The following is a 19,062-nucleotide window of genomic DNA, read 5'->3' as shown; positions in this document are numbered from 1 at the left end:
TAAAGAGGTACTTATTAGATTCAATTAGTTATTTTTATCTTGCGGGCGTCCCCGCATAAATTTATATGCCGGCAAAAATACCAATTAACACAGGTAAAATTTTGCACACACAGTACATGCACACACATTAAAAAATTTCAGAAGCACCCGAGCAAATAGACAACATCACTTCCTCTCACAATTAATACACGCGCACTGAGTTTAAGTTTCACAACGGTTTCCACACACAAAACACAGAATTTTAATCGCAAAATCAAATAGAGCAATACTAGAAAGCTGTTGGGGTCCGAGCGTTCTCAACTCAGCAGCCAAAATCCCTCCATTCAACAATATAATCTGCCCCCCTCCAGACACTCCAAACCAACGGTTTATATGTGACCCACACTCGTTCACTCTTTGCCAGTGTCTTCGCTTTTCTCTGGCCGTTTCTGTCGCCAGAGAACGGAAACGTAGATAAAGCTCCATTCTCGCTCAATGTCGGAGACACGTCTCATTCGTTCACACTCACACATTAACAAAATAATGACACAGTAACACAGTAACAGAATAACAACAGACAGAACAAAAATCACAGTATGTTGTAATACAGTGGAGTCCAACCCCTTAAAGGCACCTTTAACTATAGCGGGGTCCAACCCCGGGGTCCAACCTTTTAAAAGTACCTTTTCTTGACAGTGGGGTCCAACCCCGGGGGTCCAACCCCTTGCCCGGGACTAATTTCGGGAGACCCAGTCTCCACTCACCCTCGGGGACTAGCACCCCGGACCTGCAGGCATTTATTTTAAAAGTAGCAAATACCTTAATTTGGTGCAGATGGTCCTTAGTCTACTCCCGCCGTGAGCCAAAGGACAGCTGAGCTCCCCCTGAAAATTCAGGGTCGCGACTGGGAGGTCTGCTTACCCCAGGATCAGGCAGCCGAGCAGAGTCAGGGTCCCATCTGGGGTGCCAGTTTGATTCGCCCCAATCGAGCTCAGAGACACTTCAGAGACCAAGTCAGAGAAGTGGGTATTTGCTTTATTCAGTGCACCGGATGTGTGGGGATTGTTTCCACCAAACACACACACACCTCAGTACCCCAAAGACACAGAGTTATAGGTAAAATCATGAATATTAATTACATTCTTCAGGATAGGAGTGGTTATACAAATCATTTCTCGGAAGTCATTAATATCATTAGCATGTGCACCACACATGCTCCGTATATCCTGGTGGTCTTTGGAGACCCCCAAAGCCTCCTCCAAGGTGACAGTCCTTCATGGGATGATTCAGGGTTTCTGTGCTGGTTTCAAATGCATGCTTAGCTGATAAGCCATCAGGCCAGAGCTGTTACCTACAATTTGAATTTGAATTAAGAGTTCAGCCTTCAGCCCTGGAGGCTACAGACAGGCGCCTGTGCTGGTGGAAGGGGGCAAAAAGCTCAGAGTCTCAGTACAGTCTTGAGTAAGCTGCTTCTGGTAAATGAGGTAGACAGCATAAATTCTATTGCCTGTAGATAACTGGTTCTGCATTGAAAAAACTTACTTGTCAATGGAGTTGCCAAAGTGAGGTGGTTACTTTCATCAAAAATTTTAAATCCTTTAGAAAAGTACCACTTGCTTTTCAGTCTGAGGTAATAACTAGAAGAAAGACAAACTTGGAGAAATTAAAGAAAGTGTGTAGAGGCCTTCTTCCAAGTTCAACTCTGCTATAATAGTAGCGAATGATGGGCAGCCATAGTACATGCTTGCAGACAGTGCCTCACAGTCTCCAATGACATACAGAGGATAGGTGAGGTACATGAAGTCTGTATGATTTCTCATGTGGCCTGGCCTTTTTGATAATAACAAATCAAGTTGACATCTTAATTGCTACTCTCATACAAAGGAACTAGCAATGTAGCAGCTTGTCTGACAGTGTGATCTGTCTCTGAAAGGTACAGCCTATTTCATGTGCTGTAGTCTGCAGTCTAGTCTCCCCCTCTGTGGCACTGGGACTAATAAAGCCTGTTCATCTCTAGTGGTTGACTTGCAACTGTACTAGGTGGTCTTGTGGCTTTGCCCTTGACATCCTTCCTGAGGTGGCAGGCTCAGCACTGTTTCACCTCCTTTTTCTTCTGTCTTTGAAATGGCAATGTTTTCTTTGCTTCTGAGAAGCAGTTGCCAGCTAGTGCCAAAACCAGTTCTCTGGCTTTAGTGGACTAGTTTTGGACATAATGCCAATGTTGACAGAGATGGTGAAATGTGCTGAGAGGAACCTGACAAATGTCGAGCAGAATAACACTTTTATGTACAAGGTACACCTGGAGTTGCCCAGCGTGACTCATTTGCCCATGGCCCAGCTTCTGCTCACTGTGTTTCACAATCTGGTTGCACCCAGGTAATCTTCATACAGCTTTGGCTTTAGCTGTGTGTTGAATTTCCATTAGCCAATATGGTTGGTTCACCTATTGATTTCAACATAATGTTGAAAGGGACTTGTGCACAGCAAAAGGGGCTTTCCTAAAGTACTTGAAACGGGCTCTTCCTGTCCCTGGATGTGTCAGCACCTATCAGGAGGAATAGCTAAGCTGTCTGTATAATCCTCACCTTTCCTTCAAGGTAACACCCTTCCTTTAAGGTAACATTTGCAGTTAGAATCAGCAATGGAAACAGTGAGGCTAAGAGTAAGATCTCAGTTGGGGAATGATGAGTGTGAATGTTACATCTGCTCTATGTTGTGCTTTGAGTGCTGTCTGCTTCATGTTTTTGAAGAATGGCTGTTGGGCATTTCATATAGCTGGAGGGCTTCAGAAACAAAGGGCAACTCTGATTCTTTGTTATGTATAATGCCACAAGGAGGACTTTTAAAAATCATTTATTTGAAGAATTTTGCTGTGGTGTCTTAAGAAAGATATTGTGATGTACTTCTAATCTAGTAAAAGAACCAGTTATATTATTGAACACACCATGAGCATCCTGGTGCAGCTCTTTCTCAGGACAGGCTGGCTCTGTGTTAAAAGCTGGTTAGGTGCTTCTGTGTTTAACATCTTGGCCATGTAGGATTTGCATCCAAATCTTAAGTTGTTAATAAAATTCTGTGGGCAGTGAATGAGGCCTCTTGTTAGCATTGTTTTCTTGTGTGTATCCAAAAATATCTTCCTAATGGTGCCATTTATTGTATACCTGTATTGTGCATTACCCAGTGTGTCTAGACAAGTGCCATGCTGACTGACTGCATACCCAATATGATAGTATCCCTTTTTAGAGCAGCGAGGATTAAACTGAAGAGGATGTGTGGTATTCCCAGTAGGAAGGGCTAGTCTTAATGCTAAGGGAGGAAGGATGTGCTCTATGGTGCTGGGACAGAGCAGCCTCTGAGCACTGTGATCTGGAAAACTGCCTTTCTGATCAAACCTGGCTGCTTCTTGGCTCTCTTTGTCCTTTCTTCATTTTGCCAGTTAGATTGTCAGACCCTGGGCTAAGTTATTTGTCTGCTTAATCAATTCTCAGAGCTATAAAAATTTTTCTTATCTGTCTTGGGAACAGGATAAACAGCAAGTGTCTGCAACATGTCCTTTAATCTAGAGATAAGATGGTGTAGAACCGCATAGGCTTATGCTGTACTACATGTACATAGTTGTTAAAGCTGTTTTAAAATGTTTTTCAGGTTCTAAATGGCTTCTAAGAAGTTGGGATCTGAGTCTCACGGTAAGTGAAATTTGGTATCCCTGTCTCTTCAATAGGATGAATCCTACTATTGCTGCTGGCTCATGTTCCAGCCTAGGCAGTCCATAGAGACTAATCTGTTTAGCCTCTGAGTAGGTTTTTTGTTAGAAATGAAGTGCCTTGGCTTCCTTCTTGCATAGGTGCTTGCTGATGCTGTACCTGTTCTCTGGTTAAACTGAAATTCAGCCTGTGACTGTTTCCTATTTGTTCACACCAGAATAATACCTTCCCCATCCCCCAACTTCCCCCTTCAAAATCAAAGCTGAACTGCAGTTGTGATACTGATTTGATGTTTGCTGAAGTGGACACTAGATTTGTAGCTCCTTTCTATGGAAGTCACATGAACAGCTGGATTGAAAGTGAAGCTTTTAATGTATCATAGAACTATGCTTGCTTTTTGCTTAGCAGTGAATTTTTTTCCTAAATTGGACTAATCTGGTTCAGCAGGCAAGTGAAGAAGAGAATATCTTCTACATTTGAGATTCATAGTGTCATGTTGATGATTGGTATAATAAAAATTATTTGCCTGTATATGTGCTTCTCTCTAAAGGATTAATATTTCTGTGAAACATTAAAGTTCAATTTGTTGTATGTAATGTATCTTCTTCAAATCAGTAATCATTCAATGCAGTACTGGGTGGTTCATGTGAAATTTCTAACATAATTTTTCATGCTATAGAAACTTCTGCTTTTAGAAACTCAGCCTTGATCTTTCTGGATAATCTTTTTGATAAGAGGGTCCTGGGGAATTTAATTTTTCTTTCAGCTTTTTATTCAGTCTTACAAGTGTAAAGTTGAACTACAGAATAAGAAATGCCTCACTTAAATACATGGTTAAGGATTATTAAAAATGGCCGATCAAAACTTAATTTTTATATGGTCTCCTTCGTGGCCCAGTGATTCTGCTGCAAGATAATGAATTTATTTATTGGCTATCTGCCAGCTTTTCAGCAGTTGTGGTCTTCTATCTATGAACATTCTGAACTGTTTGTCTTTTGAGTCTATTTTTACTTCTCTCTTTTGCTTCCTAAACCAGACTAGCAAAGACACTGCTCAGAGCTAGAATTCAATCTGTCTTTAGTATTTCTCAAAACAATATGGTGTGGAGGAACATGCTCTTGGCTTCAAAATAACAAATTTAAAATAAATGGTGCTGTGAGCTGGCTGCTTAACTTGTCTACTCTTTTGTGTACCTTCTGTTCATAATGATACCAGTGACACTGTCATGGTATTGTTTCTGAGGAGTAGTAGAGCAATTTCCTTGGCTTATTATGTCTTAAGAAATTAGCAGGGCAATTTTTTTTAGTTTTCTCAAGGGTTGTTAAGAATTAATTCGACCAAGTGAATTTTGCCTTGCTTTAAAGCATCTAGTCCAACAGCTACCTATTTTTTATCAGTTCAGTGTCTCTGGCAGGCTGATGAAATCAATCAATATAGCTGATGTATCTCTTGTACTTATTATTGAGCTGCTTATTGGAGGTTAGAGGACTGTTGTTGAATCACAGAATGGTTGAGGTTGGAAGGGACCTCTGGAGATGGTCATGTCCAAAACCCTGCTCAAGCAGAGCCACCTAAAGCACCTACTCAGGACTGTGTTCAGATGAAGATGGGAACATAAGGTATGGATGGAGAAGAAGGAACACTTTTCCTGTTTTGGAGGGTATTCTTAGCATACACCTATAACTATGCCTAAGTGTGTAACTTCAAATGCTCTCGTCATTTGAATAATTGGAAGTTCAAGCTTAAGTTCCAGTAATTAGTACCATCTAGAAGTACAGCTCTCATCTATTGCACAAAAAGTGTGTTATATCAAGTGAAATATGTTAATATTGCTGTTGTATTCTCACTGTCACTATATAACTTGAAAGCTTTTAATTCCAGTTTCTGAGAATTACGTGTGTTTTGTGACCACAAAAACTAAGTTCCACTTGGTTTCTAAACTGTTCCCCATTTATAACTAGTAAATGGTTTTATCTGAAATGTTTCCATTTTGCTACTGTAAGACCCCAAAATCCTCGCTTGATGAGACACTTTAAAGGGCTTACGTTTTTTTCATGTACTCTGAGTTACATGCATGGGAGAAATACCAAAAAGATATTCTCAACAGGTCAAAACAGGAATAAAAACTTTACTGGCAACTTCAGAAAATCAGAGAACCTTGGCAAAAGGTTTAGAGCAGTATTCAATCAACATAAAGCATTAACTTAGCCCATTGAACTTAGCAAACTCCAAGCCCATCCAATTTTAAGTTACTCAAAATTCCAAGAAGAGGGAATTAGAAGAAAAAAAAGAGACAGAAAAGATATAAAAAAGAGCACACATAGCTACCACTCCTAGTTCCAGTGGTGTTCAGCAAATAGAAATTCCAAGAGGAGGTAGGGTCAAGACATGTGTTTGCTTTGTGTCTCAGGTTAAATACCCTTTGGCTTTCCTGGGCCATTCCCCCATGTGGGACTTCTGGTTATCTGGCCATGCTGGGACTAGACTGGGGCTCCAGGGATGGGGTGTGGAGCATTGCCTCTGGTGTGCCAGTGATTTGCAGCCACTGTGGGACTGGGATACAGGCCCAGGGGGGTATGAGGTGTACGGGGCAGTCCATCGCCTCATCAAAGGCAAGGACGAACCTGCCCCTTCTCTCACACACATGCACCCAAAATGTTTCGAGCCAGCAATCTCCTCCAGTCTCTCATAGCTACCAAACTGGAGGACACTTCTATGAGTTGGCCAGCATATTATACTGAAGTCTTACTCCTGTAGTAGAACCTTTGGCCAGGAATATCATATGTTACATGGTGTCAGAAGTGAGACTGACAGGTGCAATTTTGCCAGGGCTATTCTCAGAACTTCCTCCATATGGTTTTAACTGCTAGAAGGATGAAGTGGCTAACAGCCATATTAAATAACATTTAAAAAAACCCCTTTCATTGCTCCACTTTAACATGTGACTGTAGCAACGTGATTTCCAGATCTCTATGTGGCTCTCCTTTGTTTCCCTGCTCTGTATGCTATTGGCTGTTTTTGAAATATGCATCCTGCTGTATTTGAAACTTATTGGTGTGTACCCCTTGCCAGTCTCCCCTTCAGACTTCCTGGGACTGGCTCCAGGGGAGACAGTCCCGCCCCCTTCCTTTCCCTTATAAGCCAATGTCTGCATCAGTTCGGGGTCTCATCTCCGAGCTGCTAGCCCTATTCCCATCCCTTGCTTTCCTCCCCCTCTCCTTTCCCTGCAACCCTCTTCCCTTACCCCAAATAAACTTCCCTGGCAGAACGGAGATGGGTCCAGTTCGTTCCTTCGTCTTACTTTGTTTCCTGCTGAATTTCTGTGGCTCAGAGACCCACGCCACGCTGAGCGGACCCCGGGGACGCCTTGCCACGGAGATATGCACCCCAGGGACCTTGATTCGGGGGGCTGCCGGCTCCTGCCACCCTCCTGCACCCCGTTACATCATGTGACTATTCAACAGTGGCTTGTATAATACTTCCTATACATAGGTTTTGCTTATTGCTTTAGAATTTGTCGTTAAAAACAATTTGCCCTTTTACCCATCAGTGTGTTCAAGCAGAAGGGTCATCTTTTTACAAAAATAAAAGGTTTATTGGCTTTCTGGAACAGATTTTAACTTCATGATTGCTGCTGGCCAGATGCCAGGCACCCACCAGAGCTGCTCTCTCACTCCCCTACACAGCTGCACAGGGGAGAGAAAATGTAATGAAGGGTTTGTGGGTTGAGATAAAGACTGGGAGAGATCACTCCCCAAATACTGTCACAGGCAAAACAGACTCAAATAAGAGATATTAATTGAATTTATTGCTAACAAAATCAGAGCAGGATAATGAGAAGTAAAATAAGCCCTTAAAAATACCTTCCCCCCACCCCTTCCTCCTCCCCAGCCATGCAAGGAGACAGGGAATGGGGGTTATGATCCATTTATCACCTGTGGTTTCTCCCACTGCTCAGGGAGAGGAGTCGTTTCCCTGCACCACTGTGGGGTCCCTCCCATAGGAGACAGTTTTCCATGAACTTCTCCAATATGAGTCCATACCACGGGCAACAGTCCTCCCTAAACTGCTGCAACATGGGTCACTCTTCCACAGGGTGCAGTCCTTCAAGGACAGGCTCTTCCAGTGTGGGCTTCTCGCTCCACAGACCTCCCACAGGGTCACAGCCTCCTCTCAGGTATCCCCTTGCTCCAGCCTGGGGCGCCTCCACGGGCTGCAGGTGGATCTCTGCATCCCCATGAATCTCCGCATCTCCATGGGCTGCAGGGGCACAGCCTGCTTCACTGTGGTCTTCACCACAGGCTGCAGAAGAATCTCAGCTCTGGCACCTGGAGCACCTCCTCCCCCTCGTTTTCCACTGACCTTGGCATGTGCGTAGTTGTTCCTCTCACATATTCTCACCCCACTCTTCTCTGGCCACAATTACAACTGCACAATCACTTTTTTTTCTTTGTTCTTAAATATGTTATCACAGAGGCCTTACCACCATTTCTAATTGGCCCAGCATTGATCAATGGCACATCCGTCTTTGGAGCTGCCAGGGATTGCCTCTGCTGGACATGGAGGAAGCTTCTGGAATCTTCTCACAGAAACCACCCCTGTAGCCCCCCCAGCTACCAAAGCTTGGCCATGCAAACCCAATACACTTCACTAGACTAGTACTGTTTTGATTGAGCTGAAACAAAGTGAATACTATGTCCATGTGAAAAACGAGATTCACTCTTGTCACGGTCCACTTATAAATGGATGCGTGATGGTTCGTACCAGCTATGATCTCGAAGTGCAAAAAGAAAATAGAGCACAAATAATTCAACAAGTCAAGGGAGTTAAATTTCAATCCAAAGAAGAACTTTATTAATTTAGCCCGTAAAGCAGCCTGCGATACAAAGAGAGAGAATTGGGGAAAGATAGGGAGAAAAGGGAAGAGAAGGGGTCTATAGCTACCACCACTGGTCCACAGATGTCCGGCGTCTCTGGGGGTCCCATCCAGAAGGCATTCCTCTGCCTCTGTGTCAATCAATATGATCTTGCAGTGGGGAAGATCTTCAGAATTCAGTCATTCCAGAGCTGTCTTTTATGCTAGTCTATACACCTGGTCCCTCCTTGCAACCCGCCTTTGCTCCCCCTTAATTCTTGTGGAGATATGCCAAACTCCACTTGGCAGGCCACACATGCTAAGAAAGGAGCATCCGAGGCGTGGTCAGCTTTGGAGGCAGGTTTTCTCACAATAGGGAATAGCAGGGAGTTTATGGGTCGGTAGTCCCGTTTTGCGTCAAAGGTTTTCCTGATAATGGGTGTCAGGGCAACAGGTGTAAAGCCTTCATCACATACCAGCTTTGGCAGGCACAAGGCCTTTGTTCTGTACCAGCTTAGGCAGGTGCAAAGCACTCGTTCCATACCAGCTTTGGGCAGGTGCAAAGCATTCTCTGCATAAGTCCTACAGCTGTGGTTTCTGATGAGAAATGTTGAGACAGAACTCGATTCTTTGATCGACCCTTGCAACTCTTCTGTTAGAATTTAAAATTTAGTAAAGGACAATAGGGGACAAAGACAATAAAGCAAAAAGTAACAGTGCTGAGTTCTTGGTACTTAGCCAGCAGCACGCCTGTCATTGATGGAGACACTCTATATACCTTTCCTATTACATCAGCCTAATACATATTCATAAGCAATTATACATATTCAAACTTTCCCCCAAACTAGTTTGCATGTTCCAGGAACTGTTTAGCATGGCCCCTCCTCTGATCCGCCTTTTTAGAGCATGTTCCATCCTCTTGGCTGTGGTCTTGGTCAGTCATTATCACCTCCAGTTTGAGCCCTGTTCCGTGGTCTTTGCAGATGACAGTTGCTGATAGTTGAAATGTCAGTGGCAGGGGTCTTCATCGCACCGTTCTTTGGATATTATCCAACCAAGCAGGCAGTTCAGTTATTGTAAGTTAACCACAAGTATTCTAAAATAACCATATCAGCTATTTCACCACTATGTTATAAGTTTATTTAGTAACATAAATAAGGGCATTAGTTATTATTACACAAATATATCTTTATAACAAGGCTGCTTTAGTAAGAATTAAAATTATATACATAGCATCCATTTTAATATTTGCGAAAAGCCAATATTATAATATGTATTTATCACAGTCCATCAATGTTTTGCTTTAGAAGGACTTTTAGTTTTCAAATGTCCTAAAACACTTGGTGCATTTCTTAATGTATGCTTGTGGGTTTTGTAGCAAAGTTGTATTCATGATGAAGTTATATCAGTGGTCATTATTAAAAAAAACCAAACAAACATACCGGGAAGAAACTAAGTGGGTTTTGTTGTTTGCTTTTTTCCTGTACTAAAACAGTGTTGCTATGTAAATACTGCAATGTGTTTGTATTCTCTGTGGCTAGTATTTATTTCAGACTAACAAGAAGTCTGTACAAGGGGAGGTGTCTTACAAGGGATGGTGTTGTTCTGAACAACCCTACTTAGTGTGTAGATAGGTCTAATAAGATGAGTATATGCAACACTTGAGTAATTTAGGCTGTGAGATTGGTGCATAGAGGTAATCCTGCTTCACTTGAATCATCCTGCTTAGAGCATGACTTGTGCCAGCGGGACTAAGCAGGGCATAGTAGCAGCAGTCGCACCAGACTCTGAGCAGTTGAGAGATCTGGTGGTCTCTGACCTGGCTATGATTTATCACTCTCAGTGCAAAGGCTGTCACAGTTGCTATTTCTACATAAGCAAATGCTTTGGCATATCCAGGTTCTCAAATTGCCAGTTTAAATACAATTTGGATGCCGTGTTGCAAATAATGATGTTGGTGGCCAGTGAGGTGCCATCTGGATGCTGTGCAGTGCAATGCTTGAATATGTGCTTCTCAGTAAGGATCAGTGAAAATACTATTATATTCTCCCTGGAACACTTTTTCATCCTGATGGTGCAGATAGGATGTAGGTTATTTGGCCTGATGGTTTCAAAGCTGGAAGAAATACCACTTTTGTCCATCAGAACTCTGGGACCAGCCACTGGTGCATAGTATGAGAGTTTAAGTGATGATAGCACATAACGACAGGACCTGGGGATCCTGGTCGACGGAAAGTTGAATATGAGTCAGCAGTGCCCTGGCAGCCAGGAGGACCATCTGTGTCCTGGGGGGCATCAGGCAAAGCATCACCAGCCAGTCAAGGGAGGGGACTGTCCTGCTCTGCTCTGCACTGGTGCAGTCTCACCTTGAATATTGTGAGCAGTTTTGGTCTCCGCAATATAAGAAAGATAAACAATTAGAGAGTGTTACGAATGGAGACAAGAGCTTTTAGACGATTCCTGCCTTTGATGCCTAAAATGCTGGTAAAAATGAGACGCAGACACCACAGTATAGGGAGAAAGATATTACCTTGGTTTAATATGATCCCAGGTGCACCATCGTCAAAGGTGGTACCACGACGAAAAAAGGGCCCCAGGTATAATGCGTATACAATTTTATGGACCTCACCAATTAGCATATCTATCTAAAATTTCCCAATAAGAAACCTAACAAATGAAGTAATTGTCCCCTTATTCTAATTACCTCCCCCCAAAAAAGGCTACAACTTAGTTTACAAAAACATGTTCCAGAGATGAGGCTCTGTTCAAGGTTGGTGCCTCATGTTCTTGAGATTGTGGGGATGTTTTGTCTTCCCCAAAGAATTCTGAACTAGGCTAGAGTACAAGGGTTATAAACATGTGGGCTAAGATACAGGGAGTGAAAGGTACAGGAATGGGAAAGGGTAAAAAGTATATAAAAGGGTATAAAAAGAGTATAAAGAGAAAGGACAAAAAACCATCAAGCATCACCTTAGGCTCAGATTTCTGGAAGTGGCTCTAAGGAGGCCTGCACCCCAAATTGATCTCATTCACAAGTTCTTAAGAATGGCCAATTAGGGCTATTATGAAATGAATTATTTATTGAATAGACACAAGATTAATAGACTTACTTGCTACACAGGATAAAACAAAGAACTACTAGTAGATAAAAATACAGTGCATGATAAGGTACCTATATTACAGCTAGCAAAGAAATAGTATAGATTAGGAGTCAATGTAACTTACCACCGAATTGATGATGGAGTACACATAGAGTCCTTTCACTCAATTTCCAGAAAAGTAACCACATAGTTTGCATCCAAACTTCGGGGAGCAGCCCTACATGTTGGTGTGCAGAAGACTTCTGCCTTCGTGAAAGTTTTGTGTAGCTTTTATAGTTTGTAAAGTGAAGTGTCTGCCAGTCAGAAATTCCAGCAGCTTCTCTTCCTACATCTTGCTCTCGAGGCGAGATGTTTATTGTCAGCTGGGGATCTCACCTCCCTGGTGCTAGAGATAACTCACTACCGGACAGATGTCTGGCCTGGGTTATCTCACCAATTCATGTAAAGGGGGAAAATGCCCTGAGTTATGCGCTGTGGCTAGCACAGGTCTTTCCCATGAGAAATCCTTTTGTGTTTTATAAATAAAGATAAGGTTTGGATGTTATTAAAAACAGTGTCCCAAGACTTGGATGGTGCAGACCTGGCCAATCAGGCCTAGGGGGAGGTTTTTGACTGACCAATCTGGGTGACTTTTGAAAACTCTATATATATGATGAAATCAAAACAATAAAGGCCTTTTCCTTCTTGCCACTGAGAACTGACTTCCTTACTCTGCTAGCTGCTCAACAGCGACAATGCACCAGCTGATAGGCAGAACAAATAAGCTCTTCTGTGGCAGAGGGGAAGTCCTGCTACAGAGAGCATCCAAAGGAGGGCTGTGAAGATGGTGAAGGGCCTTGAGGGGAAGCCGTATGAGGAGCAGCTGAGGTTGCTTGGTCTGTTCAGCCTGGAGGAGACTGAGGGGAGACCTCATTGCAGTCTACAACTTCCTTGTGAGGGGAAGAAAACAGGCAGACAAAGTTTATTAAAGAAGTCCTGCCACTGAGTCACGAGGTGCCAAGAAGACCCCCTTGCTTTCTAAACTCCTCAGAGAGAGGAGCCTGAGCACGGCTGGATCTTATCTTAGCCTCAGACTATCAACAGTTTATGTTATGCAACTTTGTCCTGCAAGTTCTAATGATGGCAAATCAGATATATTTATATAAAAATGAATTATTTTTTAAGTGAACAGACAAAAGACAACTGATGAAATATATTAATCAGAATTACTTACTACACAGTATAAAACTAAAAGAACTACTAATAGATTATAGTATAACATAAAACAGTGCACTATATCAAGGTACCTATATTAAAGCTAGCAAAAGAAATAGTATTGATTAGGAGTCGAACATAACTTACCACTGAAATGACAATAATGTACATAGATTCCATCACTTAACCCCCTGGAAAGTAACCATGAAATAGGTGTCCCCACTCATGGGAGAAACTCCACGCATTTCCAGGAAAATGTATAGAGGATTTCTGCTTTGTTGAAGTTTGGTGTGGCTTTTATAGTTGTAAAGCAAGAGCCTGTCAGTCAGAAATTCAGGTTATCTTGTCAAATCTCACTTCAAAAGTAAGATGCTTATCAGCAGTTGGGAGATGCCAGACCAGTGTTAACCCCACGGCGCCAAAATAACTCACTACAAGAGAGCTTGTCATGTTTGAGTTATCTGACTGGTTAACAAACAATAGATAGATAAGCTCTTGTGGAGAATGAGATGCCTTGCTACAGTCAGATAAAAATGGCAAGTCTCAGCTCACTGAACAATAGGTTAGTCATTGAACTCCATCTTAGTGATGCCACTCATGTCTCTTTGGATCTGCATCACTCAAAGCAAAGTTACAAATGTGTGCTAGAGGAATGCTTCAGATTGTTATATGCAGCTGGAAACCTTGCTTGTAATTCCAAAAGCTTAGACCAGAGATCCAAGAGACTGAGTGCAATTTATATTGTGCATTTTCTAATATTTCTTCAGGGCAGCTCAAGGAAAGCAAACCTATAGTCTGGCTGCTTGGAGGTGGTTGAGCTCTAAGTAATTCTGCTGTGTGAGTTTGCAGGATGCCTGAAGAAAGAGTTTAATCCTAAAATATTTTTTAAATACCACATGAGTGACAGATATAAAGAATGGATGGAGAACCATGAGATAAGTCTGAGGCTTCTCATTGGAATGATCACAAATCAGACAGCTAAGTTATATTGCCTTGTTTCAAAAATCAGAATTGCTATGCTAAATAGTCTTGAGCTATTTCACTGTTTTGGTTCAAGTGGAGTGTCTAGACTTTAGGCCACTTTGCCCTTGTGACCACTTCTGTACAAATGTGACTTCCCACTTGTATGCCAAAACTTGGATTTTACTTAAGCTTAGCTGCTCTAAAGCTGAGTTATTTTAAAGCCTGTTTTGAATATGATAAAAAGATGGATCTTTTTAGAGACAGAATACAGTGTTCAGGAGAGAGCTTCAACTTCCAGTTGTATAGGGATAGTCTTGTCACAAGGGAAGCTAAAATATTGGGTATATTGACTTCAAAATCTATTCAGTTGTTGGATTGTTGTATTGTGTATTTGGGTTTTTTTTAGTAGTTATGAGCTAAAACATTAAAAACAAGCAAACAAAACAAAACACCAAAAAACCAAAATGGAGGCATTGAAATCCAAACAGATGTAATGTGTTTCTGATCAAGCAACTTCCTTTGTATTCAGTCACCTGGTATAGTTTGGGCATCAGAGATAAATAGCTCCCAAATACAGAATTGTAAGTATTAATTGAATGTATTAAACTTGGTTTTGCATACAGTTTTTTTATACAATTTCTACTTTTGATCTTAGGTCCTTTCAGTTATCTCGATGATGTCCCATTTAAGATAGGAGACAAATTCAAAATTCCAGCAAAGGTTGGATTACCCATTGGTTTCAGCCTGCCTGATTCTTCTCAGCTTGTCAGAGAAGCCAAGGTAAGTGATGTGTTTTGCCTTTCTGCTCTCTTCCCCCTGGCCCCCAACATGTGGTGCTGTAAACTGCAAGTAGTCACAGTTTGCACGTGTTCAAATGTTAGTCTTGACGGTCCTGTAGTGTCATTTCATATGCCAGGCAGTAGTTGCAGAAGGTCTGTTAGAATGTATAGAAAGATAAAAATATGATAGGCTGTGCAAAAAGCCTCTACTTTTTAAAAAGCCTAACAACGTTTATTTTAGCATACCTAATTCAAAAAAGTACAGCGTTTTTGTTGTGGTGTCCTGGTTTAAAAGACAGGTGTTTGCCAAGGAAGGTGGGAACCTTCCTGGAATGGAAAATATGACTCCCTTTCTTCCAAATTATTATAACTTTGAAATTACAGTGCTTTCAGGCAAAGATAGGGGAAAAGGAATAACAGTTCTTTACTAGAATATATATAACAAGACAAACAAACAACAACAGCAATAACAAACAAAACAGAAAGTAAATAACTGCCTTCTCTCACCTGTCAAGCAATTTCCTCTTTGGTGTAGTTACGACCACAACCGGCAGGGGCGCTGGCGGGCCCCGGTGAGGTGACAGCTGCAGTGACTGCCTTGTAGCTGACAGAGGGTGCTAGCGGGCCCCCGGTAAGCCCGGGCAGGTACGATGATTCCCCCGCGGCTGCAGGGGGCGGTGTGGCGCGAGCTCAGCAGCCTCTCCATGTGGCAATGGCGGCTCGGGTGAGGGGGTAGAGGGGAGATGGCTCCCCTTGCAAAACTCACGGGAAGCAGCCAGTCTTAGTACCACTCCGGGTGGCGAGCTGGACTGTATCAGTAACCTTGGAGTGGCAGGCTGGAACAGCAGAAGCAAGCAGACCTGGGAGTGGTGAATCAAAGAGTAGCAACAACCCCGACATGGCAGCAGGAACAGCGGGAGCCGGGCAGACCCGGAGGGGGGGAGAGGGGGTCAAGCTAAAGTGTAGCAAAAAACCCGGAGCAGTGGCAGAAAAACAGCAGGGGGCAGGCAGGTCTGATCGGGCAGCAGTTGATGTCAGCAGCCAGTAGAAACAGCAAAAAAAATAAAACAGACCCCGGCAGCAAACCACGACACAGCCCCGTCTAGGGAAAGAGAGGCTCCCCCTTCCCCCCACCACACGCGGCCACTATCCCCTCCAATAGCCGAGAGAGCAGGGGCTGAGCCCAGCCCCTGACCCCCAGCCAAGTTTAAGTTAGCCTCTTGACTTCTCACGGTATCTCTGCACTTCCCAAGTGAAACCCCCGAGCCAGAGAGCTCACTCCCCAGCTAAGAGACTGCAGCAACTGCACCCCTTCCTCCCTTCTCCCCCAGGACGAATTCAATGGAATTCCAGCTAGGTCTTTTGTCTCTTAAGTACCGTCAATACATCATCTCTGGGGCAACAAATGGGAAGACAATTCCCTGAGAGAAAGAAAAGAAAAAACAAAAAGCCTAACCCCTAACAGGTGGTTATAGGTGTAAATGTTACCCTGACTGAATTTGAGTAGCATTTTTAAGAGGTAAATGCTAAGAACTGATACACCCATGCTATGCTATACTTGCACAACCTTGTTTGAGGGCAAGTGTTTATGCAACCATATTTTATGTGTTTTCACAATAGTGGGATGAAGAAATAAATTTTCAGTTCTTGTTTTCTGTGCAGTTCTGAGTGGGAATTCTTTTCCAGCTGTAGGGTAAATAGGTTACAGCATGGTACTCAGATGGCTTTGTCAGGAAAATTAATCCACAAATGCCAGAGGTTTATGTCTAAAAAGGAGACAGAGGAGTCCTGTAGCTTTATTCATGAATAAAGGGAGAGGTCATGGGCATTTCCCATGGGGTGTCTCAAATTGATAGAGGACACAGCCTCTTTTATCCTAATTCCCGGCTGCAGTTCCCCTCTCTCTTTCCCTATTGGCTGAGGTACTTGAGGGGTACAGATTTCCCGGAACGCCTAATATACATCCCTCCCCCCCAATACAGACAACCCCAATACACATTCCCCTTTTCTTCTTCTTCTTGTGTCTCTGTTCTTGTAGTTCATTAACACAGTCTTGGGTAAGTCAAATTAGGTGATTCACCCCAATCGAGCCCAGAGACACTTCAAAGACCAAGTCAGAGAAGTGGGTATTTGCTTTATTCGGTGCACCAGGTGTGGGGGAACTCTCTCCTCCGAACACACACACCGGTACCTCCAAAGACACAGTGTTATAGGTAAAATTCATGAATATTCATCACATTCCCCAGGATAGGAGTGGTTATACAAATTATTTCTCATAAGTCATTAATATTATTCAGCGATTTCTTGTGTTTGGCTTCAAAAGGAATCTTTTGCCCCCTTTTATCTTGATAAGATTAAGGGAATCCACAAAGCCAGAACTGTTATCAGCCTTCAGCCCTGGACAGGCGCCAAGTGCTGGTGGAAGGGGCAAAAGCTCAAAGAAATAAGGATGGTTGAAGTGTAAATAGATTTTGGGTTATCTATTTGACCACTCCTTTCTCATCGGGAAATTCCTATGGAAATCCTACCCATTGTTTCTTCTATCTCTCAGTATCAATGTTATCTTACCAGCAGACTCAGGTCTTATCTTTACCAGTCATTTGTTTGTAAAGACACTCCCTTATTCCTTTCAGCTTCCAGGTCTTTGAGGAGCAGGTCCCTCTTACCATAAACTCATAGTAGCATAAAATCAATTGCTTTAGTGTAAATGTTGAAAATCTAATCTCCAAATGCAGCTTATGCTACAAGAACTCTAATTGATCTGTGTTTTCTTATTTGGATCCATGATTTGCCTTGGTCAGTCCAAACTGATGATTATTTTGATTTCAGTTGTGACAGATGGTTCTGCTTTTTTACTTCCCTTTTTTCTTTTTGTTTTAAATTTGTTTTTTCTGCTCTGCAACTCATCCACTGGAGAGCTGACTATCTCAATTACCCTACATCATGGCTTTTTCATTTTTAACATTAAATGATTACCTGATTGTCCTAATACACATATTTCAACCCAATTAAACTGGTGTGGAAGAGCTAAAGATTATTAATGTCCTATTACTGGCTTTGAGGCACAGATTGACTCCACAACTCAAATAGTTATGAAGTAGGTATGCTTTTATTCCAGCTGGGGTGCATGGGGGGTAGCCCCTCCAAAGGCATGCACACCAGCATCAGCACTTCACTAGGTTTATATTAGGTTACAGGTTACATATGCATGAAGTTACACAAAGCCCTACACATATTCATTACCTATCCCCGCTTCGTATTATAATGAGCTCAAAGTTCATTTAAATATGCTCGCCGCAAGCGCAGTGTCACAGACTAATTGTGGGTGAGGGTCGTGGGAGAAAGTCACCGGAATATTCCTCGAGATTAACTCTTCACCCTGTTTCCTTGCGCATGCTCTCTTGGTCCAAATCCAAACCTTAGAACTAACTTGTACCAGTTCTGGGGTCCGAGAGCAGGATGTTCAGTCACACTCAGTAGTTTTTCTCAATTATTTGGCTTTCTTCTCTGTATCTTCTCTTTTACTAGGTAGGCACAAAATCATTAAGCAAATTATACATTGTCTTAAGCAAGCAGTTCTTAGTAAATCATTATCTAACTTCTGGCCTTCTAAATCAGTTCAAAAATTATTATCCAGCTTCTAGTTCCCCTAAATTAGTAAATTCTAGCCCGCTCCAAATCAGTCCCCCCTTTTCTATAAAATTAGTAAATTCTTTTACTAGGAAATGGATTCTTCTTCTAACAAGCATCTGCAATAGGTATCTCTCAATGCCTTTCCATGTGCATTCGATAAAGTGGTTTAAAATGGATAGCTTTATTAACATCTTATAATTCCAAACAAGTAACATAACAGATAACACAAGGCTAATACCTACCAAAATTAGTAAAACAATTATGGGGTGACATAATGTATTAAGGATACCAGTTGCAGTGGGTGACCATCCAAAGAGCATGTCCCACCAGTGATGATCTGCATCCTGTCTTGCTCTTTGTAAGACTCTGCTTATTTCTTCTGCATCATGGTGAATCGTTATTAAAGTTTTCTTCCCACTTTTTTGAATTCCTTTTAGGATTTTAATTGTCTTGATGCTCTACTAATCGTCTTATTAATGTAAAGTTCATCTCAATAGGTGTTGATGATAATTCATGATACATTGTGTATCAATTGGTGACATATAACTGGTGCCAAATACAAAAAGTCACACCCAATAATCTTCACAAAATTACAAATACAAAAATTAGAATGATTTTTAACATCTAAGGTAATGTTATCATTATCTATTTATATAAAAACATGCATTATTCTTAAGCAAACACCACCCTGACCAATATGTACAAATACTGTTCTTTGATTAGTATCTGGGTGAACTTCAAAGTGGCAAATGCTTTGCCAAACATCCAGACATAAGTCTTTGGCATTGATTGCGTTACTCTCACAGATAAACCCTTGTTGTTCTCGTGTAATGCAAAATTCTAAATTTTCAGTT

General features: G+C 42.1%; 1 protein-coding gene and 1 long non-coding RNA gene across 5 annotated transcripts in view; both read left to right on the top strand.

Annotated features, from left to right (window-relative positions):
* Positions 1-19,062, top strand: part of LOC146425541 (uncharacterized) — a 384,874-nt gene that overhangs the window by 202,671 nt on the left and 163,141 nt on the right. The gene's annotated exons all lie outside the window — the stretch shown is intronic.
* The window catches only part of LOC146425545 (ubiquitin-associated protein 1-like), a 97,354-nt gene that overhangs the window by 35,960 nt on the left and 42,332 nt on the right, over positions 1-19,062 (top strand). For all 4 annotated transcript variants that reach the window (XM_085041628.1, XM_085041626.1, XM_085041625.1 and 1 more), the window contains exons 2-3: positions 3,625-3,665; positions 14,452-14,576. In XM_085041628.1, the coding sequence (XP_084897754.1) occupies positions 3,632-3,665; positions 14,452-14,576 (159 nt within the window). In that variant the 5' untranslated portion in view covers positions 3,625-3,631. The remainder of the gene's footprint in view (positions 1-3,624; positions 3,666-14,451; positions 14,577-19,062) is intronic.

The sequence above is a fragment of the Lichenostomus cassidix genome, chromosome W (genome assembly GCF_008360975.1).
Source record: "Lichenostomus cassidix isolate B80296 chromosome W, HeHo_3.0, whole genome shotgun sequence".
NCBI lineage: Eukaryota > Metazoa > Chordata > Aves > Passeriformes > Meliphagidae > Lichenostomus > Lichenostomus cassidix.
Note: the sequence above shows the minus strand (reverse complement) of the source record. Positions and strands in the feature narration are given on the sequence as shown.